This window comes from Mus pahari, chromosome 2 (genome assembly GCF_900095145.1).
Source record: "Mus pahari chromosome 2, PAHARI_EIJ_v1.1, whole genome shotgun sequence".
Classification (NCBI taxonomy): domain Eukaryota; kingdom Metazoa; phylum Chordata; class Mammalia; order Rodentia; family Muridae; genus Mus; species Mus pahari.
Genome location: NC_034591.1, coordinates 67,253,480 through 67,273,140, shown reverse-complemented (window position 1 = coordinate 67,273,140; position 19,661 = coordinate 67,253,480). Strand labels below are relative to the sequence as shown.

At 49.4% G+C, this 19,661-nt stretch overlaps 2 protein-coding genes across 7 annotated transcripts; one reads left to right on the top strand and one right to left on the bottom strand.

The window, feature by feature from the left end:
* Positions 1-4,727: 4,727 nt before the first annotated feature.
* Positions 4,728-7,742, top strand: Rarres2 (retinoic acid receptor responder 2). Of its 2 annotated transcripts, none has more exons than XM_021191067.2 (6): positions 4,728-4,855; positions 5,140-5,342; positions 5,543-5,647; positions 7,112-7,207; positions 7,376-7,497; positions 7,633-7,742. In XM_021191067.2, the coding sequence occupies exons 2-5, from the start codon at positions 5,163-5,165 to the stop codon at positions 7,484-7,486; spliced, it is 492 nt and encodes a 163-aa protein (XP_021046726.1). In that variant the 5' UTR covers positions 4,728-4,855; positions 5,140-5,162; the 3' UTR covers positions 7,487-7,497; positions 7,633-7,742. The 2 variants fall into 2 exon arrangements, with proteins under 2 accessions (XP_021046726.1, XP_029391527.1); XM_029535667.1 differs by having other exon boundaries at positions 4,729-4,855; positions 7,379-7,497.
* A 45-nt stretch (positions 7,743-7,787) lies between these two features.
* Lrrc61 (leucine rich repeat containing 61) lies at positions 7,788-18,759 on the bottom strand. 5 transcript variants are annotated; one of them, XM_029535664.1, is made up of 5 exons: positions 18,592-18,752; positions 16,970-17,092; positions 16,459-16,597; positions 13,302-13,357; positions 7,788-9,213 (listed from the first exon to the last, which is right to left on the bottom strand). In XM_029535664.1, exon 5 carries the CDS (start codon positions 9,099-9,101, stop codon positions 8,322-8,324), a length of 780 nt encoding a protein of 259 aa, XP_029391524.1. In that variant the 5' UTR covers positions 9,102-9,213; positions 13,302-13,357; positions 16,459-16,597; positions 16,970-17,092; positions 18,592-18,752; the 3' UTR covers positions 7,788-8,321. The 5 variants fall into 5 exon arrangements, with proteins under 5 accessions (XP_029391524.1, XP_029391525.1, XP_029391523.1 ...); XM_029535665.1 differs by lacking the exon at positions 16,970-17,092 and having other exon boundaries at positions 18,680-18,759; XM_029535663.1 differs by lacking the exon at positions 16,970-17,092.
* Positions 18,760-19,661: the final 902 nt, after the last annotated feature.

The following is a 19,661-nucleotide window of genomic DNA, read 5'->3' as shown; positions in this document are numbered from 1 at the left end:
GAAGGAGGAGGAGGAGGAGGAAGAGGAGGAGGAGGAGGAAGAGGAAGAGGAAGAGGAAGAGGAAGAAGTTGTTCATTATATAGATGGCATAATGGTAACCTCTGAGCATTTCATGGATTTAGAAAAGCACTTGATAAAAAAGGATGCCGGGTGGGTTCGGAACAGAAAGGCTGAAGAAGTTTTGAGCAAGCTAAGATCCACATGGGATGGCTAAATGGCTGTGTCCTGCTATCCTAGTGTCTGTCTGTCCCTTTGTGCCCTGCTATCCTCGTGTCCCTTTCACTGTGGTTCCCAGCCTGTGGGTCACAACCTCCTTGGGGGTCACATGTCAGATATCCCACATGTCAAATATTTACAATTCATAACAGTAGCAAAATTATAGTTATAAAGTAGCAACAAAATAGTTTTATGATGAGGGGGTCACCACAGCATGCTGGACTGCATTAAAGGGTTGCAGCATTGGGAAGGTTGAGAGCCACTGTGTTAGAAGTTATAACCACTCTGCAGGCTATGGTAGGGGCTATAAAAAAAGCCACCTGAGAGAATGATTCCAGTAGGATTTGTCAGTCATGGAAAGAGGCAGGCACCCCACACACAATGGTAAAACTGCAACAGCCAGCCAGCATTCCAGAGAATAGAAAACACGAGGAGCCACTCCCACCAAGTCAAGAAGACCCCAGCCTCAGAATCCTTGGACTTGTTACAACAATCTGCTAAACCATGGTGGGTTACCATGGAGTCCTAGGTGTGCAGAAATAGGACTTATTTGAGGATATAAAAGGGATGTAAACAGGATTTCTAGTGTCTCTATTTTCTCTCGTCTCAGCTTTCATTTTTGTCATAAGCATATAACATCCCTCTCTCACCCAGAGGTGAGAGGCAGCCGACTCTGATAAAGAAAAATTCCTCTCCACTCTACTTTCCACACAAACACTCCAGTGGCACTGTGTGTGTACACGAATGGTGTGTGTGTGCAACTTTTTTTTTTTTTTTTTTTTTTTGGTTTTTCGAGACAAGGTTTCTCTGTGTAGCCCTGGCTGTCCTGAAACTCACTCTGTGGACCAAGCTAGCCTCAAACTCAGAAATCTGGTGTGTCTGAAGACAGCGACAGTGTGCCCATATAAATTAAAATAAATAATTCCAAAAAAAAAAAAAAAAAAAAAAGCTGCACTCATTCTGGGTGTGGTGGCGCAGACCTTTAATCCCAGCACTTGGGAAGCAGAGGCAGGTGGATTTCTGAGTTTGAGGAAACACTTGCTCTGTGTGTGCACATTGACCCTGGAGCCCAAAGCTCTTGGGAAACACAGTTACCATCTATGGCAGTTAGTTCTATTGTCAGTGCGACACTATCCACAGTCCCCTGGAAAGACTCTCAGTGGGAGACTGTATCTATCAGGCTGGCCTTTGGGTGTGTGTGGGGTGGGGATTGTCTTGATTATGAATTGATGGGGGAAGACACAGCCTGAAAGTGGGTCTTACCTGAGTCTGAGTTATATATGAAGGAGTACAGGAAGCTCCTGAGCAGTGGGCATGCATACACTCAATCCCTCTGCATTCCCGACTGTGGATGTGACTAGCTGCTTCAGGTGCTTACCGGCCTCATGGTAACAGACTATAACCTGGACCTACAAACAGTAAATCCTTTCTCCCTCCAAGTTGCTTTTCTCAAAATATTCCATCACAGCAACAAAACTGGATCTCCATCTCATATCCCTGCTCACCAATAGCTGTGGGCTGAAACACCAGGAACGGGTTCTTGGAGATGAAGATCTTGCTGGCACCCTCGGGGTACATGGTAAAGAAGCCTTCGGTCTGTATGAAGAATGCTGGCAAGGTGTGAACAATTTGTGGAGACTACTTTATGTCCAACACTGCCAGCCAGCCACTTTCCCTGAGGTTCCCAGTGCATCCTCAACAACTCCAGCAAAGGAATCAAGGTCTCACCTTACAGACAGAAGATGATGGGCTGGCACAGTGGGAAGCTGAATGGGGCCTTCCTTTGTTAGGGCTTAGGGCTGTAACAATAGTCTGGGCAGGAGAGAAGACTGTGGTGCTGTGGAACAAACGCTGGTGGCTTGTGCATACTCATGCACTCTACCGCCCCAGAACCAATTCCCAAGCCCTACAGAAAGACACTGTTTCAAAGAGATGTGCTTGTGTTATCATACTGTTGCAACACTGGCATGCGTCTTTAACACCAGCACTAGGGAGGCAGAGGCAGGCAGATGCCTGTGAGTTTGAGGCCAGCCTCCTCTACATAGTGAATTTCAGGCTGGCCAGGACCTCACAATGAGACCGGAAAGATGAAAAGAAGTGGAGGGCAGGAGGAATGGAGAGTGGAGGGAGGGAGGGAGGGAGGGAGGGAGGGCTGAGGAGAGAGGAAGAAAAAGAGGAGAGTAAGGGAGAGGAAGAGGGAAGAAGACAGGGAGGAAGAGAAAAAAGAAAAGAATGAGAAAGGATTAAATTTTCCCTGGAGAATCTCATGTTGAAACAATGAAAAGGCTGGAGACTAGTGCTAGCCAGGACAAACTTGTGTCTCAGAAATATCTCATACAGTCCTGGCGACTTGTCAGACCACCTTCCAAGGGGCCTAGGGGAGGCACTGAAGGCTCTGTGTTGAGTAAGTTGACCACAAACAGTCGCACTCATTGCAGCCTGCTTAAACCTGAACCTCGGAGGCTGAAGGATGCTCAGTGGTTAAGCGTACTGGATGCTCTTCCAGAGGACCGAGGTTTGGCTCCCGGCATGGCGGCTCACTGCAGAGCCAGGGGATCTCATGCTCTCGTCTGGCCTCTGTGGACAATAGGCCGCGTGCACGTGTAGTACAGAGACATGCGTGCAGGCGAAACATTCATACACAAACATAACAGAATACTTTTTTTTTTAATTTATTCTAAACTTCATGCCAATGCCTGAACGACAGACTCTGGGGTTACTGGAGCCCTTTGTCATCTTACCAATATGGTCACATCTGAGTAAATCTTCTTCTGCTTTCCCCTATTACTGTTCTCTGTAACCAGGGACTTACAGCAGAGCCTAGCTTCCCGGGCCTGCCAGACACCACACTTTGACCCTAAGGTCTCAGATAACAATCCTACGGAATGATAGGGACAGTTGATGACATACAGTCCAGGTTTTCCCCGTTTTCTCAAGGTTTTTCTCTGCCTCCTCTTACTGGTTTCAGCAGCCCATTCTGTCCCAGCCACAGGCTCCTAACACTCCAACAGCCCATGGAGGACCAGGAGTCATCTCACTTAGGATGCGGACCTCAGGACTGGCCCAGAAAAGCAGCATGTGGAGACAACAAGGCTGGAGGGAGTTTACTGACAGGAGAGTCTCAGCTAGGGATTTTCCTCACCCAGGAAAGGCATAAGAAAAGGCAGCCCTGGGCAACTGAGGCTGTAAAAGAAAGTTCTTCAGTCCCCTCCCTTCTCTGCAGAGAAGGGGAGGGAATAATGGGAGAAGGGACTTGTGAGGAGGGGACCTGCAACCGGGATGTAAAGTGAATGAATTAATGAAAAATATGAAATAATAAATTAATAAATAATAATAAATTAATGAAAAAAATAAAGTATAAGGAGGATTGTAGGACCTTCAAAGCACCCTTTCAAGATCTAAAAATCATTACATCCCATGTTATTTTTCTAACCTAATATAAAATGGCCTTATTTTTTTTTCAGCTTATTTAATGTTGTTTTTGACTGAACTTAAAACTATCTTTAGTGGCAATAAATACTCAGAATTAAAAAATACATTTCAAAAAGGAAGTCCTTCAGAGAGCACGTAGTCCTTCACCCCTCAGGGAGAAGGTCCACCTGGTCAGCCAAGACCTGGAAGGTTTCAGCTCCTCAGACAGGAAGCAGTGACATAAGGCTTCTGCACTTGCTCAAACTGAGCTGGAGAAATGACCCGGGGTCAGGGGTCAGGTAGGCTAGTCGGGTGGAAGGTACTAGGTGGACGGAACTACGGCTAAGGAGGCACAGACAACCCTGAGAGTTGGTGGCGGGTCTAAGGGGCGAAGCTGGAATCATGGCCACAGAAGGGAGGCTCTGCTTAAAGCCTCCGCAAGGAAGAGACTGATGCCGGTCAAAGCCAGGCCTACATGGGTGTGAACAAACCCGAGACATCAGGAAAGACGTGACAGATGTCTGGAAGGCAGATGAAAGCAGCAGTCAGTGACACAGGAGCTCTCTCCCTGGACACACAGGACAAGCTGAAGCAACAAGCCTTGGTACTGAAGGAGCCTCAGTTTCCCCAACTGTCACTTTCTAGTGGAAGATCACCTGTTCAAGCGGGGCTCTATCAAAAAACGGCTCCCTCAAGTGATTGCAGTCATGTGTTAAGAGATGACAGAATTCAGAGACTGAGGCTGGAGAAGAAACAAAGGAGAGAACCTCTATCTCAGACTAGAAACCCCAGGACTGGGTTGGGACTGGGATGGAGAAACACCCACTGCTGGGGACAGTTGTCTTGATGGCAGCTGCAGCCTGGTGCGAGGAGGGTTAAGCATCTTGCAGTTCCCACCCGTTCTGGATCTGCTTGTCCTCCCACATTTACGTCTTCTGAAAAATATTCAGCCTGCAGTCTCATTTGGTGCTCCAGGCCCTCCCCCTACCCCTCCCCCTCCCCCTCCTTTGGCTCAATGCAAGAGGAAGGTCAGGGAACTTTGGGAAACGGCAAACTCCAAAACTCCGGACTCTGGGAGAAGGGTCAGTGGGAAAAGGCGGGGCTTTGGGGACCAAGAGAGAGGAGAAAAGGGAGATGAGAGGGTGAGAGGGAACAACTGCCAGGGAGCCGTTCGTGGGACCACACAGAAAAAGGCCTCGCTCAAGCAACAAACCTGATCATTTTCAAGGTACCAGAAAGAGGCTGAGGATTTGGGATATGGAGGGAAGACCCAAGAGGAGGAGAAAACAGCTCAGAAAAGAGGCTGTAGTGGCCATAACCAGCAGGATTACTTTCTGGGGCTGGCAGGGAACTCTAAAACGTTGCTGGCCCCAGGAAACAAGGCCTTGCAGAATGGGAAGGGCTAGTTGGATACCAATGGAAATTCAGAAAGGGGCACTTCTGTCCCTAGGAGTAGGTCAGGCCGCCACCACCACAGCTCCAAGAGCTAAAGACCACATACCATCTTTGCAGAACCATAGGACTGAGGTGAAGCCATGAAGTGCTTGCTGATCTCCCTGGCCTTATGGCTGGGCACAGTGGGCACACATGGGACAGAGCCTGAACTCAGCGAGACCCAGCGCAGGAGCCTGCAGGTGGCTCTGGAGGAGTTCCACAAACACCCACATGTGCAGTGGGCCTTCCAAGAGATCGGTGTGGACAGCGCTGACAGCATGGTTAGTGGTGTGACTGGGTAGAGTGGAGGGCTGCAGCCCTGGAGACCAGTGAGTTCCCAGAAAGCTGTACTGGGAAAGGTCCCCAGCCTGCCACCCTCCTAGGCTGTGCCAGTTCTAAGTTAAGGTGTTGGGGAAAGGAGTAACATGGAGGAATTATCTGCTTGCCCTGTCTGTCTGTCTGTCTGTCTGTCTGTCTGTAGGTCTCCTCAGCCGGCACCTTTGTGAGGTTGGAATTTAAGCTCCAGCAGACCAACTGCCTCAAGAAGGACTGGAGAAAGCCAGAGTGCACAATCAAACCAAACGGGGTGAGTAAAGGGGCTCCTACTGATGGGACGGGCTGCCAGGATAGGAACCGGAGTCCAGGGAAGCACTGTGCCCATCACTGGGGACTGTCTGCAAGGAGAGGATGATGAGGGGAAGAGGGAAATTTCTCCATCAGAGTGGGCCCTCCTAAAGAAGCTTCTCTATGGAGTTTACCCTGTATTCTGGCCAGGAATACACAGCCAGTTCACCGAAGGGTTTCACAGGAATTGGTCGCCCTAGGGTGACACTGCTGCTATGGACTGACCTTGGACTGGTGGTGCGGCACTTTTGAGTTAAAGTTCTTGCTCTCTAACAGTTTTGTGGGTTCATTGAAGGTCCTTGTCCCCTCCCCGGGATTAAGGGAAGAGACTGGATTATACTGGTGATTTAGCAAGACTCTTGGTTTGTTCAAAATAAATCTCAAAGGAAAAATGTAGATATGAGGCCAAGGTGGTCAGGGCCCTGGCTGTGCAAGCTTGGGGAACTGAGTTTAAATCCCAGCACCCATATGAAAACATCTGGGTGTGGCTACACAGGAGTATTTCTAGGCTTGTTGGCTGCCAGCCTAACTGTAGATACAGTGAGAGATTGTCTGCCAATGCAATAAAGCAGAGTGAAGTGAGACGCATACAGGCATGAGTACATACACACACACACACACACACACACACACACACACACACACACACACACACCAGAGAGAAACAGAGACAGGCACATACCATCTGGGGAAGATTCATGCCTTTAAACATGTTTGCACATTAACACAGGCACTTGTGAATACACCCATGCAGTATACTGCCCATGAGCAGTACACATATGTGTGCTCACACAGGAATGATACCTGCACAGGCTAAAAGTCTGCAGGCAAGCCAAGGGTAGCATACACTTGAAATGCCAGCATTGGAGAAGTTAAAGCAGGTGAATCACAAGTTCTAGACCAGTCTGGGCTACTTCTTGAGACTGTCCAAAGAACAGAACTTCTGAAATCTCCTATGCTGGGGTAAGCTGCATGTCCATCTGGCTTGCATGTCACCTCGCCCCTTAGAATGTAGTTATGTTTCTGTTGCTGCGATAAAATGCCATGACCAAGGCCAACTAATAATAGGAAAGGTTTATTTTGGCTTAGGGTTCCAGAGGAATAAAAGTCCATCGTGGTGGGAGGCAGGGAGATATGGATGCCAGAGGCATGGTGGCCAGAGCAGGAAGCTGAGAGCTCACAGCCTTCCATGTAAACAGGACGCAGAAAGAGTGAACTGGGAGTGGTCCGAGGTTTTATAATCTTAAAGCTTGCCCCACTGACACACTTCAAGGTCAAGCCTCCTAAACCTCCCCAAACAGCACCACCTACTGGAGACCAAATCTCAGCCTATGGGGGACATTCTTATTCAAATAACTGTATCCCTCCACTCCAGAGCAAGCCAGCCAGCTAGTCTCCACTCTGACATTCCTGTTCTCCTCCCCAGAGAAGGCGGAAATGCCTGGCCTGCATTAAAATGGACCCCAAGGGTAAATTTCTAGGCCGAATGGTCCACTGCCCAGTTCTGAAGCAAGGGCCTCAGGTAAGGAGGAAAAAGGTTAGGGAGAGGCCTGGAGGACAGATCAAATCTGGGTCTATGGGAGAAGAACAGGAAACCTGGAAAGAGCTGGGTGCCCCCCCTCCGGTCATTCCCCTGGGGTTGTGGCGGTGCCTCCCTTCTTAGAACTGCTGCAGCAAACACTGGTTCTAGCAGGAGCCTCTGGAGTTGCAATGCATTAAGATAGCACAGACTGGCGAAGACTCCCGCGGCTACTTCCTCCCTGGACAGTTTGCCTTCTCCAGAGCCCTGAGAACCAAATAAGTCCTGGACAGGTAAGTGGTTAATGGGGAGAGCCAGCCCTTGGCATGGAAATTGGGCTGAGAAAGGATTTGTGAAACGTGAAAAAGGCTAGAATCAGACCCAAACAGTCTCCCGCACCCCCAATCTGGTTTTCCCTTCTTCTCTAGGACTTCACCTTACTCCCAGTACAGCTGTGGCAGTGCCCAGCAGGAGCATCTCGTCTCCCAGAGACTTCCAACTCCAGGCCAATAAAACTGCTGAGTCTGTTCCTTTCCAACCTTGCGTTGTTCTTCCTTCAGCTCAACCTGTACATATAAGGGAAGCTCAAAGACTGTGTGCGCATGTGCGCGTGTGCGTGTCCACACTTCCTGCCTAGTACCAGGAAGAAGCAGGTAGGGAGAGTGTAGGAGCCTCCCACAGGACCAAAGCAGCGGTACAGAAGCCCCATGGATTTGCTGGAGAAGAGACAACTGATAATATGAGCACTGAACTATTTCATAAGAATAAGCAGGTGGCAAGTAACTTTACCCACAAAGACTTAGGTTGGGCATCTGAGGGAGCCCAGACACTGCGTGCCCGGAGCCCCCGGAGCCTGGCCGCATGGTGCATTTGCCAGACAGTGAGGGATCTCCTCTCCCTTCTAGAAGCGACCTGTAAAGTGTGTCCCTGAGGCTGTGGGAGGAGGGAGGAAACGCCTTCAAGGAGATGCAGGAGTTAGGAAGCTCTCAAGAAAGGGATGAATGAACAACCTAGTCTACAGGGTCAGTGACCAGAAATAAATAAATAAATAGAGAGGCAAGCGCATGGGGCAGGGAAGGAATGTCTATGATCAGACCACCTTGGCTATGAGTCGCATTCAGAACACAAAGGAAGAAGTGGTTTCTGCAGGGCTGAGAGCCTGCTGGGCCTGAGCCAAGCTATCGCTGGCCTGACGATCCAGGTCAAGACATTCCTGCAGTGTGTCCTGGAACTGCCGGCAGGCCTCCTCCAGAATGGAGCTGCTCCGGAGGGGCCAGGACTCCCAGTAGCCAGGCTCTACCCATGGCTGGGCCTCGATGACTCTGGGGCCTGGGCTGGAGCCGGAGCGCAAGGAACTGTCCAGGTCTCGGCATAACTGGTACAGCTCACTGCCCCGCCCACTCACACGTTCCCCGTCTATGACTTTGAGGCCAGGCAGTAGCTCTCGGACCACAGCCCAGTAGGAAGGATTTGCACAGAGCGGGTTGCTGAGCCGGGCCAAAGGGTCCCGGAGCCTCAGGTGCTCCAGGGCCTGCAGCCCAGCCAGACACTGCAGCTGACCAGGAGTGGTCAGCAGGTTACCAGCAGCATTGAGGCTCTGTAGGTTCTCACAGGCTGCCAGTGGCTCCAGTCCTGTAAGCCGATTATTGGAGACGTTGAGCACAGCCAGCTGGTGCAGGGATGCCAGTGGGCCCAGGTGGGTAAGTGCATTGCCTGATAGGTCAAGCCACTCAAGGTTCAGGCACTCCCCCAAACAACCCAGGTCTACCACCCCTAAACCCCGAAGCTTCAGCAACAGGATGGAATCCAGGGCAAACTCTCCCGAGTGGGACTTCAGCAGCTGGGGTGTGATGCTCAGCGCCTCAGCCTCTCCTGGCTTCTCTCCAGGAGGCTCCATGATACTGAAGATGGTTCAGACGGCTGGGCCCTGGCAGTGCTGTCAGTCACAGGGATGCCGGTCGGTGCCTCTGAGGCTCAGCTGGTTCCTCTCCCTCAATTCTGCTTGGGCCCTAAAGAGAGACAGACAGTAGTCAGTCGCAGGGCATGTGTCCTGTGCAGCAGGGAACTGCAAGATGCCATGCAGATGGCACGAAGTCCTTGTGCTCACAGAAACTAGGAATGTTAAACACACAGGGTTGTCTCAGAGAGAGAGAGAGAGAGAGAGAGAGAGAGAGAGAGAGAGAGAGAGAGCTTGTCTTCTCGCTCAGACTGCTGGGAATATAAATGTGGCTAGCACCCTAAGTGACCTCTGCTCTATCTGTAAGAATGAGACCACACCAGTCCTCCCCTGGAACCTTAAGATGTAGATGTGCAGTCTACGTATAGAACCCTTCTTTATGGACAAGGGGCATGTACTTTGAAAAGCGTTTCGGCGTAGCTACACCCTCACCTTTATTGTGCACTTGGGATTGCGCTGCACCAGGAAACTGTTTTGCAAATTGTACTGAACTTAAATAAGCCTAAAATAAACAGCCCAGTGTCAGACTCTGGACGTTTGAACCAGCACTGGCTACTGAGTTGTACTGACCCAGAATTTCTTGTTTCACACAGAGAGACCCTCTGCTGCTGTGGTGTTTGCAGGGACCCCCACAATGCAAAGCCCACCAGCCTTGATTCCCAGAGGGCACAGCCAATGCCCAGGCAAGTCCGGAGACCATCTTGGCAAGGGGAAGTGACTCTGGCTGATGGCACTGGTCATGCCATGTTACGCGAGGCTTAGGCTCATATGCCAGTTTGGTCCCCCTCTCAAATCTGGACTGTGGACAAAAATACCATTACTTAACTTTTCCAGTAACTATTATGATACACCTTTATTAACCCTAAAGGGTTCCTTTTTGAAAAGTTAATTTTTTATTGATTGGTTGGTTTGTTGGTTTCTTTGGTCTTGGTTTCTTAAGAAATTGAAGCTGGCTTTGGGTTCTCACTCCTCCCGCCCTCCTCCACCCTACCACACCCCCTGAGAACTAGGATTACAGGCTTATACTACCACTCCTGGCTTAAATTTGTTTTAAAAATAGGCACCAGGTAATTACCACTTTCCTAGCATGCAGACCCACATAAGAATGCTGGAACTTCTTTCATTCACTCAAAAATGTTATTTCCATTTCTCCAACATTGTCATCATTTAAAATGGGGTCCTGAGGATGCAGACCAACCTGCTACTCTGGCTGGGTCTATAGGGCCTGAGGAGTGTTGGCTCTTGGTCCTGGGTACTAAGGAAACTGCAGGAAGGCAGAACAGGGTGATGTTAACAGAGAAGCTGGGGTGAGCTAGCTACACACTGCTGCTCCAACTCTAGCCAACCCCTATTCAAGTCTCCCCAACTCCCCAAGCAGCCCTTCTGCATGGACGTCACTTCAGAGATCAGCACGGCAGCAACGGTCACGGCAAGCTGGGGAGGCAAAGAAGTCCAGGAAGCCATTTGGAGCAAAAAGGAGTGCCTGACACCGTTCTGGAATGTGGGGGAGGACAAGCCTGTCTTCGGTGGCTGTGGGACAGAGAGCCTGGGTGTGTGCGACATCAAAGAGAGAAGGCTGCTCGTGGGGAGAGTCAATGCCGACGCTGCCCTTAGAGGACTCAGGTTCACACAGAGGACAGGAAAACAAAAGCAGGCCTCATTCCAAACTGCAGACTTGGCTGAGGGCCCAGACTAGGGAGTCTGAGCTGGGCAGGCAGTTATACCTACAAAAAACATTAGGAAACCGCCAATGGCAATGCTGCTCGGAACTTGTAGGTGTGAGGTACTGGTGACTCCCAAGACTAAGGTTACATGGGCTACCCAGCAGCCCTTCGATCCGGCCTGCCCAGGAGCAGGTACAGCTAAGGTTATCTATGCCACCCTAGCTGTCCTGATGGCTGTGAGGGGAGTAAGCGAGCTGCTCAGGTCTACCCAGTACCAACTGTGTCGGGGTCTCCATTGTGTCCAGCTGTGTCAGGGGCTCCCTCCAGGGCCAGGACATGCAGGCAACATCTGGGTATTAAGTAACCCCTACAGCAGGACCAGCAGCACTGACAGACCTTCTGCTACACCTGCTCTGTCCCTCTGACTTCCTCATTTGGGCTGCCCACAGATGGCCTCCTTTTCGCCTTCAGCCCATGCTTACTGACTAAGTAACTAACCAAGCCTAAGACATGGGACCACCCTGGAGAGTGACACTGGCTGACAATAGTCTGACACAGAACACTGAGATACAGCTGGTGTAAAAATCAATGAAAACAAGCAAAACTACTCTGCTTGGAAGGGGCTTTGGGACCATGCTGCACAGATGGCCTGGGAGATACGGGATTTCTACCTATATAGCTCTGACAAGTTGCTTTAAGTCAGGGGCTCATAAAGGCTTGGCCCAGGCCCTGACTTCTTCCACATGCCAAAAGCTTTTTTGTGTGCATTTCTTAAGGTGTCAGATAGACTATGGTGGTTTAAATGAAAATGGCCTCCATAGATTCATAGGGAGAGGCACCATTAGGAGGTGTGACCTTGTTGGAGGAAGTATGTCACAGGGGGTAAGCTTTGGGGTTTCAGATGCTCAAGCCAGGGCCTGTGTCACTCTCTCTTCCTGTTGCCTGCTGATCCATATGTAGGACTCTTGGCTCCTTCTCCAGCATCATGTCTACCTGCGTGCTGCTGTGCTTCCTACCATGACGACACTGAACTAAACTCTGAACCTGTAAGCCAGTCTCAATTAAATGCTTTCCTTTAAAAGAGTTGCCATGGTCATGATGTCTCTTCACAGCAGTAGTAGCCCTGGCTAAGACAGAAGGATGCCAACTTGTCCTGTCTCCACATCCTCCCTGGGTGGTTTACTTTCAACCTGCCAGGACTGATCACTTGGGTAAGCTGAAGTAGGGGCTGGATGGTTGGGTTAGTGGAGGCCTGGCCAACACTGTGCAATGGAGGCTTATCTTCTCTGCTGCCTCCTCCTTCCCCTCTCATCTTTTGCCCAGATACTTTCATCTCAGGTTGCACAAACACCAATTAGCAACCATGGGTTCTGGAGCCTCCTTTTGGCTTACTCTGCCCAAGTAACCTAGCATGTCACCTGGGAAGCAGTGGGGTGAAGAAGACGAGATAGCTCCAAAGAGCATGCTTTTCTGTCCCCAATGTAGGCAGTTGGGTTAAGAGTACATTCTCTCTGCTTCTCCAGGAAAACTCAGTCCAGGTCAGCTGAAAGGATGCATGTGCCCCTTGGCAGGGAGCAAGCGCTGCTTCTTTGTAAGGAGTCAGAGGTCCTGATTTCCTCCCTTGTATCCACAAGGCCATCCGTATGCCCAGAAACTCAATAAACCTGTCTTTGGTGGGTCCTCCCTAGCAGCCCAGCTAAGTCTAATGTGAGTCATGGCAACTCTGGTGCTAAGTCAGGCCTGGGATAAGCTGAGGTGGCACCTGAGTTCTTGGGTCTGGTCACAGGGAAGCTGGCACTTACAGCAGGGTCCTCTAGTCTCATTGATCCTGGGCTGTCGTCTCTAGGGAGACTTATTTTTCTTCCCCCACTTCCAATACACTTGGGAACATGGAGGAATGAGAAGATGGGTCCCAAGATAGGCAGCAAGGCAAGGTGAAAAGAATGGTTCTCAGTCACCTTATGTCATTCTGGGGACTGCTAGGACTGAGGCCATATGGAAAAGAACCAAACAGCATAAGTCAGTGTACTGTATGGATGTACCACCTGTCAATTAAAAAGCCTGTGGCCTATGGCTTAGGCAAGAAATAGAGGTGGGACACCTGGGAGGGAGACAGGATTCTGGGAGATTCTCCAGGGAGATGTGACAAGATGGACAAATGGTACCTGAGTACAGGTAACCAGCCATGTGGCAGAATATAGGTTAGAATAAATGGGATATTTTAAATTATATCTATTCAGAGAAGAGCCTAGCTATATGGTCAATATATTTATAAATATATGCTGAGTCTGAGTCTTATTTCTGGAAGCATGGAGCTGGGAGGAAGAACCAGACCTAACTTCAACAAAGTGGTGCCTAATGCGGGGCCTGAACCCAGGGCCCTGAGTTTAAGAGTCTCATGGTCTATTGACTGAGCTAGCTGGGCAAGAGGTCTCGTCTCTTCAAAACAAACAAACAAACAAACAAAACCACTTACCTAAACAACACAAGAGGAACATTGGGAGAGAGATTTCTTAGCCAAGGAGCCAGAACCTGCAGACAGTACAAAAGAAGGCTTTTTAAAGAAGCCCTTACTACATTTTAAAACCTATGTATAAGCTTGTATGGGTTTTGCTTTTATAAGCTGCCCCTGGGATGGACCCCAACATAAGAGAAACACCTGCACTGATATAAGAAGCTATTTGGAATAAGACTTCAATTTGAGTAATAATCAAGTAAAGTTCAAGTTCCCAAGACCTCTCTGGGAACTGACATCCTCCTTGGCAGAGAGAGACATGTGCATGGGTAACTGACATCCTGGTTGGCAAGTTAAGACATGAATATTGGGCAAAGCAAGTCCCCTGCCACAGTTGAATACCCCAACCAATAGGGACAGAATAAGTGTACAATAAAGACATATTTCTAAAGAAATCCCCATCCCTAAATCCTGATTAGTGGAATAACTTGGCACAGATGTTTAGGATCCTAACTCAAGGTCGCACCTAGATCCTAGCCTGGCTTGCAGCCCTGACGAATCAGTCTTGGGGTGTGATGTTCAATAAACTGATCGATATCTGAGTGGTCTGTATGGTGATTCCCAGACCCCAGCATTATCTGCTCTTTCATTTTGATTTGACAGGGTATTACAGATAAGAAAGTACCATGAGTCTTACAAGAAACATTGAACCTTGGATTTTGAAACAGTGTGGAGATTGTGATAGTCTATGGATGAGGAAGTTGGACTGAATGCAGTTTTGTGTTATTGATATGGCTACAAGCTTATGGGGGCTAAGGAGTAGAGTGTGGTAGCTTGGATAAAAATGGACCCCATAGGCTCATAAGAAGAGGCAACATGAGGAGGCGTGGCCTGTGGGGGGAATATGTCACTGGGCATGGGCTTTGAGGTTTCAAATGTTCACATCAGGCCCAGAGTTACACTCTTTTCTTGCTGCCCGAGGTTCTGGATGTAGAACTCTTAAGCTACCTCTCTAACACTGTCTGCTGCCATGCTTCCTGCCATGGTGATAATAGACTGAACCTCTGAACTGTAAGTCTGCCCCAACTAAACGCTTTCCTTTGTAAGAGAGTTACCATGGTCACGGTTTCTCATGACAGCAATAAAAAGCCCAACCAAGACAGTCCTCAACTTCACTCACTCCCCCTTGATCACTTCCTTAAACTTTGTGACAAGAAGTCAGGAGACCCAGGATGGAAGTCATAAAGAGACTACAGAGAGCCCAGTGAGCCAGGATGTCTTTCCCTGGAAAAGACTCAGAAAATGACAACCGACTGTGAGCACCCAGAAGCTAGCAAGCGGCATCTCTGCATAGCAGAAGGTAAAACTGCAGGAACATTACGTTCAAAAGCCCGCACACTGACACAGAGGGTGTCAAACGCTACAACAACTGGAGACAGCAGAGCACTTTCTAAGAGGAAACAAATGAGCTCTTAGACTCTCCTGGGAGATGCCTCAGAGGGTTAAGAGTCAGTGGCTTTAAGCTTCTCTCATAAAACTCAGCCAGCCACCTTAAGACCAAATGAATGAAGGACCAGGAGACTTTACACTTGTAAAAGAATTGGACAAAGCTATGAGTGCAAAAGGCCATCCATGGCCCAGACCTACTCGCAGAAGTCAGAGTGAGGAAACGCATATCTTATGACTGAAGAAACTGCAACCCAGACCATTAGCTCCAGAAGCCTCCAGAAGCTGTCAATGAAGATATAGCACAAGGCATTAAAACTAGACACCAGCACCAAGAGTAGTGTCAAAAAGGGAGAAACTTGCCTGTTAGAGCTGCAGCCTGGACTACACCCCAAACCTCCATCCATAGATCTGGGAGGCCGCTAAGGCACAAGCCCTATTCTGTCTCTAATCCCTGGTCCTATATAGTTGCTCTTGGATCCATTCAGTTGTTTAACAAAACAGCATGGAAGTACGATGATCCCACAGGACACTCAAGACACACATAATGGGCTGCACGTGGCTATAACTGCACCCATTAAAGATTAAAGCTCCCGATACAATAATCCAAGCTTACAATCATTAATAGACAGAAAGCAAGCCCTTCCAGTGAGAGACTCCAAGCATCTTTAGTCTGAGGCACCTCCTGGAAGCCTCCTGCCTCCCAGTGTTTTGCTCCATTTTCTATGCTTGAAATCGCACAAGAGCGCACGCGCAGCACTTGGGAGGCAGAGGCAGGAGCTCAGTCATAGGCTAGCCAGGACTAAGTATTAAACATAAAGTTTGCGGTGGAGGCACACATCTTTAATCCTAGCACTCAGAAGCTTAGGCAGGACGATCTTTGTGAGTTTGAGGCCAGCCTGGTCTACAAGCAAGTTCTAGGACAGCCAGAGCTACACAGAGAAACTCTTGTCTCAAAAAAACAAAACCCAAAAGAACAACAACAACAACCAAAGAAGAAGGAGGAGGAGTTGGGAAACTGAGTGAGAAAGTGCCTGCCTGGTACATGCAAGGCCCTGGGTTCAATCTCCAGTACCAAAAAAGACAAGTACAAGAGTACTTGTCTCGTTGACAAGTTCAGCTCAAACCTCTCTCCTAGTGTCTGTGTTAGGGTTTCTATTGCTGTGATGAAATACCATGACCAAAAGGTAACTTGAGGAGGAAAAGGTTTATTTGATTTACACTTTCCAAACCCTCACTGTTCCTCACTGAAGGAAGTCAAGACAGGAACTCAAGCAGAGCAAGAACCTGGAGGCAGAAGCTGATGCAGAGGCCATGGATGGGTGCTGCTCACTGGCTTGCTTCTCATGGCTTGCTCAGCTTGCTTTCTTGTAGAATCGAAGACTACCAGCCCAGGAGTGCACCACCCAGAATGGGCTGGGCCCTTCTCCATTGATCACTAATTAAGAAAATGTCTTACAGCTGGATTTTACAGAGGCAGTTTTCTCAAGTGAGGCTCCCTCTAGGATGACTCTAGCTTGAGTCAAGTTGACATAAAAACAGCCAGTACAAGGCCTAGCACGTACAAGGTCCTGGATCCAATCCTCAGCACGCGCACGCGCGCGCGCACACACACACACACACACACACACACACACAGTGAGGGGTGGGAACAATTCAGAGGTAGATTATCCGGAGCTGGGAAGCAGAGGACAAAGGGACAAAGAGACCCCTGATAGTCCTATTTACTTACAAAGGTCTGTGCACATCAACTGAGTTTGAGGCTCTTTTTGAACAGATCTTCAGGAAAGAGAAGCTCTAGGAGTGGAGGGTGGCTGCTGGATAAGGCTGACAATATGGAGCAGACAGAAGTGGGACAGACCCTGTGATAACTGAAACACAATGGGAGAAGCACAGGAAAACGTTATAAAGGGATCTAGGGAAAGCAAGGGGGGAGAATCTACAGAACGATAGCTTCAGTCATGGCCCTGCAGTGAGAAGCGTGGCAGAGGTAGGCACAGTCGTCTGCCAGTTTTAGAGGGGACTTATTCCAGGACCTCCTCAGACACCAAAGGCACATATCAAGGGACACCGTACAGAACCCACACACCTCCCCCCTCTGTATCACCATCGAAGTTGAGAACACTGTATTGTTTCAAGACACAAAACAAGAAAAAAGTTTGTGTTCGGTACTTGTTTCTAGTTTGTCGTTTGTTTTTCTGAAAATCCAATCCTAACGGTTATAGAACTCGTAGGTACACCACCTTTGGCAGGTCCACTGGAGCGCTGAGAATACTGGAGTGCTGGAGGGGCAGAGGAGGGGAAGGACTTGGCAGTGTTTCTCAGACGGAGTACAGGGGCCCGGGGCAAAGAGGAGTAAAACGCACCTTGGGAAAGAGGTGAGATACGAGGTAAGACATGCGGGAAAGGTTTAGGGTGCAGGAAAATAGCAAGGAATCTTATTTCTCCTGACAGAGGAAGCAGAATGGCCTGCAGGCGGGCAAGTCAGTGAGGGGATATCAGGCGGGCAACGATAACTGTCCATAGTCCAAAGCCTATGCGTCCCCCAGAGAAGCCACATCACTGGAAAACCAGCAACCTGCAGATGAGTAATCCTTCGACATCTGTTCACCTGGGCTAGGGGATGCCTCAGGACGTACCCTGTGTTGTCTGATTAGGACTTTCTCTTGACTATTTTGCCAGTCCTTCTCGGGAGCACACCCAGATGGGACCTGCCTCCCTAATTCTACACTGTTGCACCACACAAGCATACATCCAGGGGCACCCCACAGTTCCACTATGAGCAAGCTCCCCAGCCTCCTCTCCTCCCCTCCCCTCCCCTCCCCCTCCTTCTCCCCCTCCCATCCTCTCCTCTCCTCTCCTCTCCTCTCCTCTCCTCTCCTCTCCCATTCCTACACTTGGAAAGAAGGCGCCTTAGTCTCACCCACAACCAGAGAATTTAAGCCAGTCGGTGTGAGCGCCAAAGCTTTTAAATTCAGACTCCATTTTAGAGAACCTGACCTAAGTTTGAACTCAGGTAGACTAACAGGCTGGTATCTAGCTTTAGTTTCCAAGTTGTCCCCCCAACAAAACCTGAGCCTAGCACCAGTCTCTAGGCGAATCCCCAACAAGAGCAGCATCTCCAGGTTACACCCCCAACAAGACCAGTGTCTCCTGGTTATTCCTCCGACAAGCCTGCACCCCAGGTTACAAGCCCACCCCTTGCCTAACGACCACCAATGCAGAGGGAAGCAGAAGTTAAGTTTATGATCTGACTCCCAGCACCAGCCAATCATGTTAAAGGCCACAGGAGCTTTCCAATTAGATGCTTGCCACATAGACATTCCGGGCTCCTCCCCCACCAAAACCGCCCTGCCTGAGAGTGGTGAGGGTGGTGCGTTGGGGGGCTAAGCTAGCTCGAATAGAATAAAGACCTTGCTGTGAGCTGCATCAGATCAGCTCCTGCGTGTGTTTTAGGGGATCACTAACTTTTCCCTGCTACAACAGTGGGGGATGTTTTAAACAACACTCCGCCATCTTCTGAGCTCACATAGCAAAAGTGACAAAAACCACGGATAAGTTCCTGTTGGAAGACTACACTTCCCAGCTTCCTTTGGGGACTACCGAAATTATTTCCACCCATTTCTGTCCCCAATAAGGGGCCGCATCCTTCTTCCTTTGTAGGCATTTTTGCCATCTGCATACCTTGGTGACAAATGCTCCCTCACCGTGAATAAACAAGACCAAGACTTTTTTCTCTCTCTCTACGGCTGCTCTTTTAAAATAATCTACCACACTAGCAGAACCCTAGTTGTTCTGTATACTCAGAGGCTGTGATTGTGGGATAAAGCGCGTCCTGTCTCCTGGCGACCAAGGCAGCACCCACCTCACCAGACGCGACTGTAACCAGATAAAGCGTTCTATCTGTAACTGCACTCAGAGCAGTGCCTGGAGCTGAGGGTGTGGCCACTAACCGCTGGCGGTTCCAGAAGAATCCAGCATCTCCAAACAAACAGAACACGCAACTTGGCTTCTGGCGCAGGCCCAGCCGACCCGGAACCTGCGAAAGGCCGGAAGGGGCGGGGAGCGGTGCGACGCAGGAAAAGTTGTTTTTAAGGGACGCACTGTGGCCGGCAGGGTACGCAAAGAGACGCAGATTACACAACCAGAGGGACTTCTGGCTCTTTGTGCTGGAGCCCGCGGCCAGTGCTGCGGGAGAATTTTGTTCCTATTAGTTTGGTCATTAGCACATTTGACAGAGCGACGTTGGGAAAGGCATTTATAGTTCCTTAACGAATATGTTGTTCGGTGACATTCAGTATGCTAGGCTGCAGGCCAGTGGTGACCTAGATTTTCTAACCTGATAAACGGTGCCCGGTGAGTGCTCGCCCACTCCTCTCCGAACCCTGCACCTCACCGCGGCGCAGTTATACTCACCGCCTCGTACTGCAGACAAAAGGCGCCACAATAACAATAAAAAGGACCCCTCGTGGGAACCTTACCCGTATTTTTAGAAAACTACATCAGAATGTTTCCTGAGATAAATGTGCACTGCCTGGTGCCTTGCCCCCAGAGATGTCACCAATGCAAAGTGCCACTTTTGTAAATGACATTGTCCAAAGGATAAAGAGGTCACCTTAACTAGGCACAGGGAAGAATGCCTTTCTCTCAGTTTCTTTCACAGGCCACTTGGAAATGTCTACCTTGGGAGGGTTTTCCATCTCCCGATGCTTTCTGTGCATGCAGAGAAAGCAATTCCAGTTCAGTCCGCACCCTTCCAGCCTGGGCTGGCTAAGTATAGGCACAGTTTTGTTGTTCACATCTTTGCACTGTATCACAGTGCAAAGTCCTTAATGAATACGTGTTTGGTGACGTTCAGTGTGCTAGGCTGCAGGCCAGCGGTGGCCTAGATTTTCTAATCCGTCAAATGGTGCCCAATATCCATTTGATCTCACT

What these genes read in the sequence shown, in the direction of transcription:
- Rarres2 (XM_021191067.2), top strand. Translation starts at nt 5,163, where the DNA reads ATGAAGTGCTTGCTGATCTCCCTGGCCTTATGGCTGGGCACAGTGGGC. An exon ending in GCACAATCAAACCAAACGGG is followed by an intron (nt 5,648 to 7,111) that starts GTGAGTAAAGGG and finishes TCTCCTCCCCAG; the next exon opens with AGAAGGCGGAAATGCCTGGC. An exon ending in TTCTGAAGCAAGGGCCTCAG is followed by an intron (nt 7,208 to 7,375) that starts GTAAGGAGGAAA and finishes CACTGGTTCTAG; the next exon opens with CAGGAGCCTCTGGAGTTGCA.
- Lrrc61 (XM_029535665.1), bottom strand. Translation starts at nt 9,101, where the DNA reads ATGGAGCCTCCTGGAGAGAAGCCAGGAGAGGCTGAGGCGCTGAGCATC.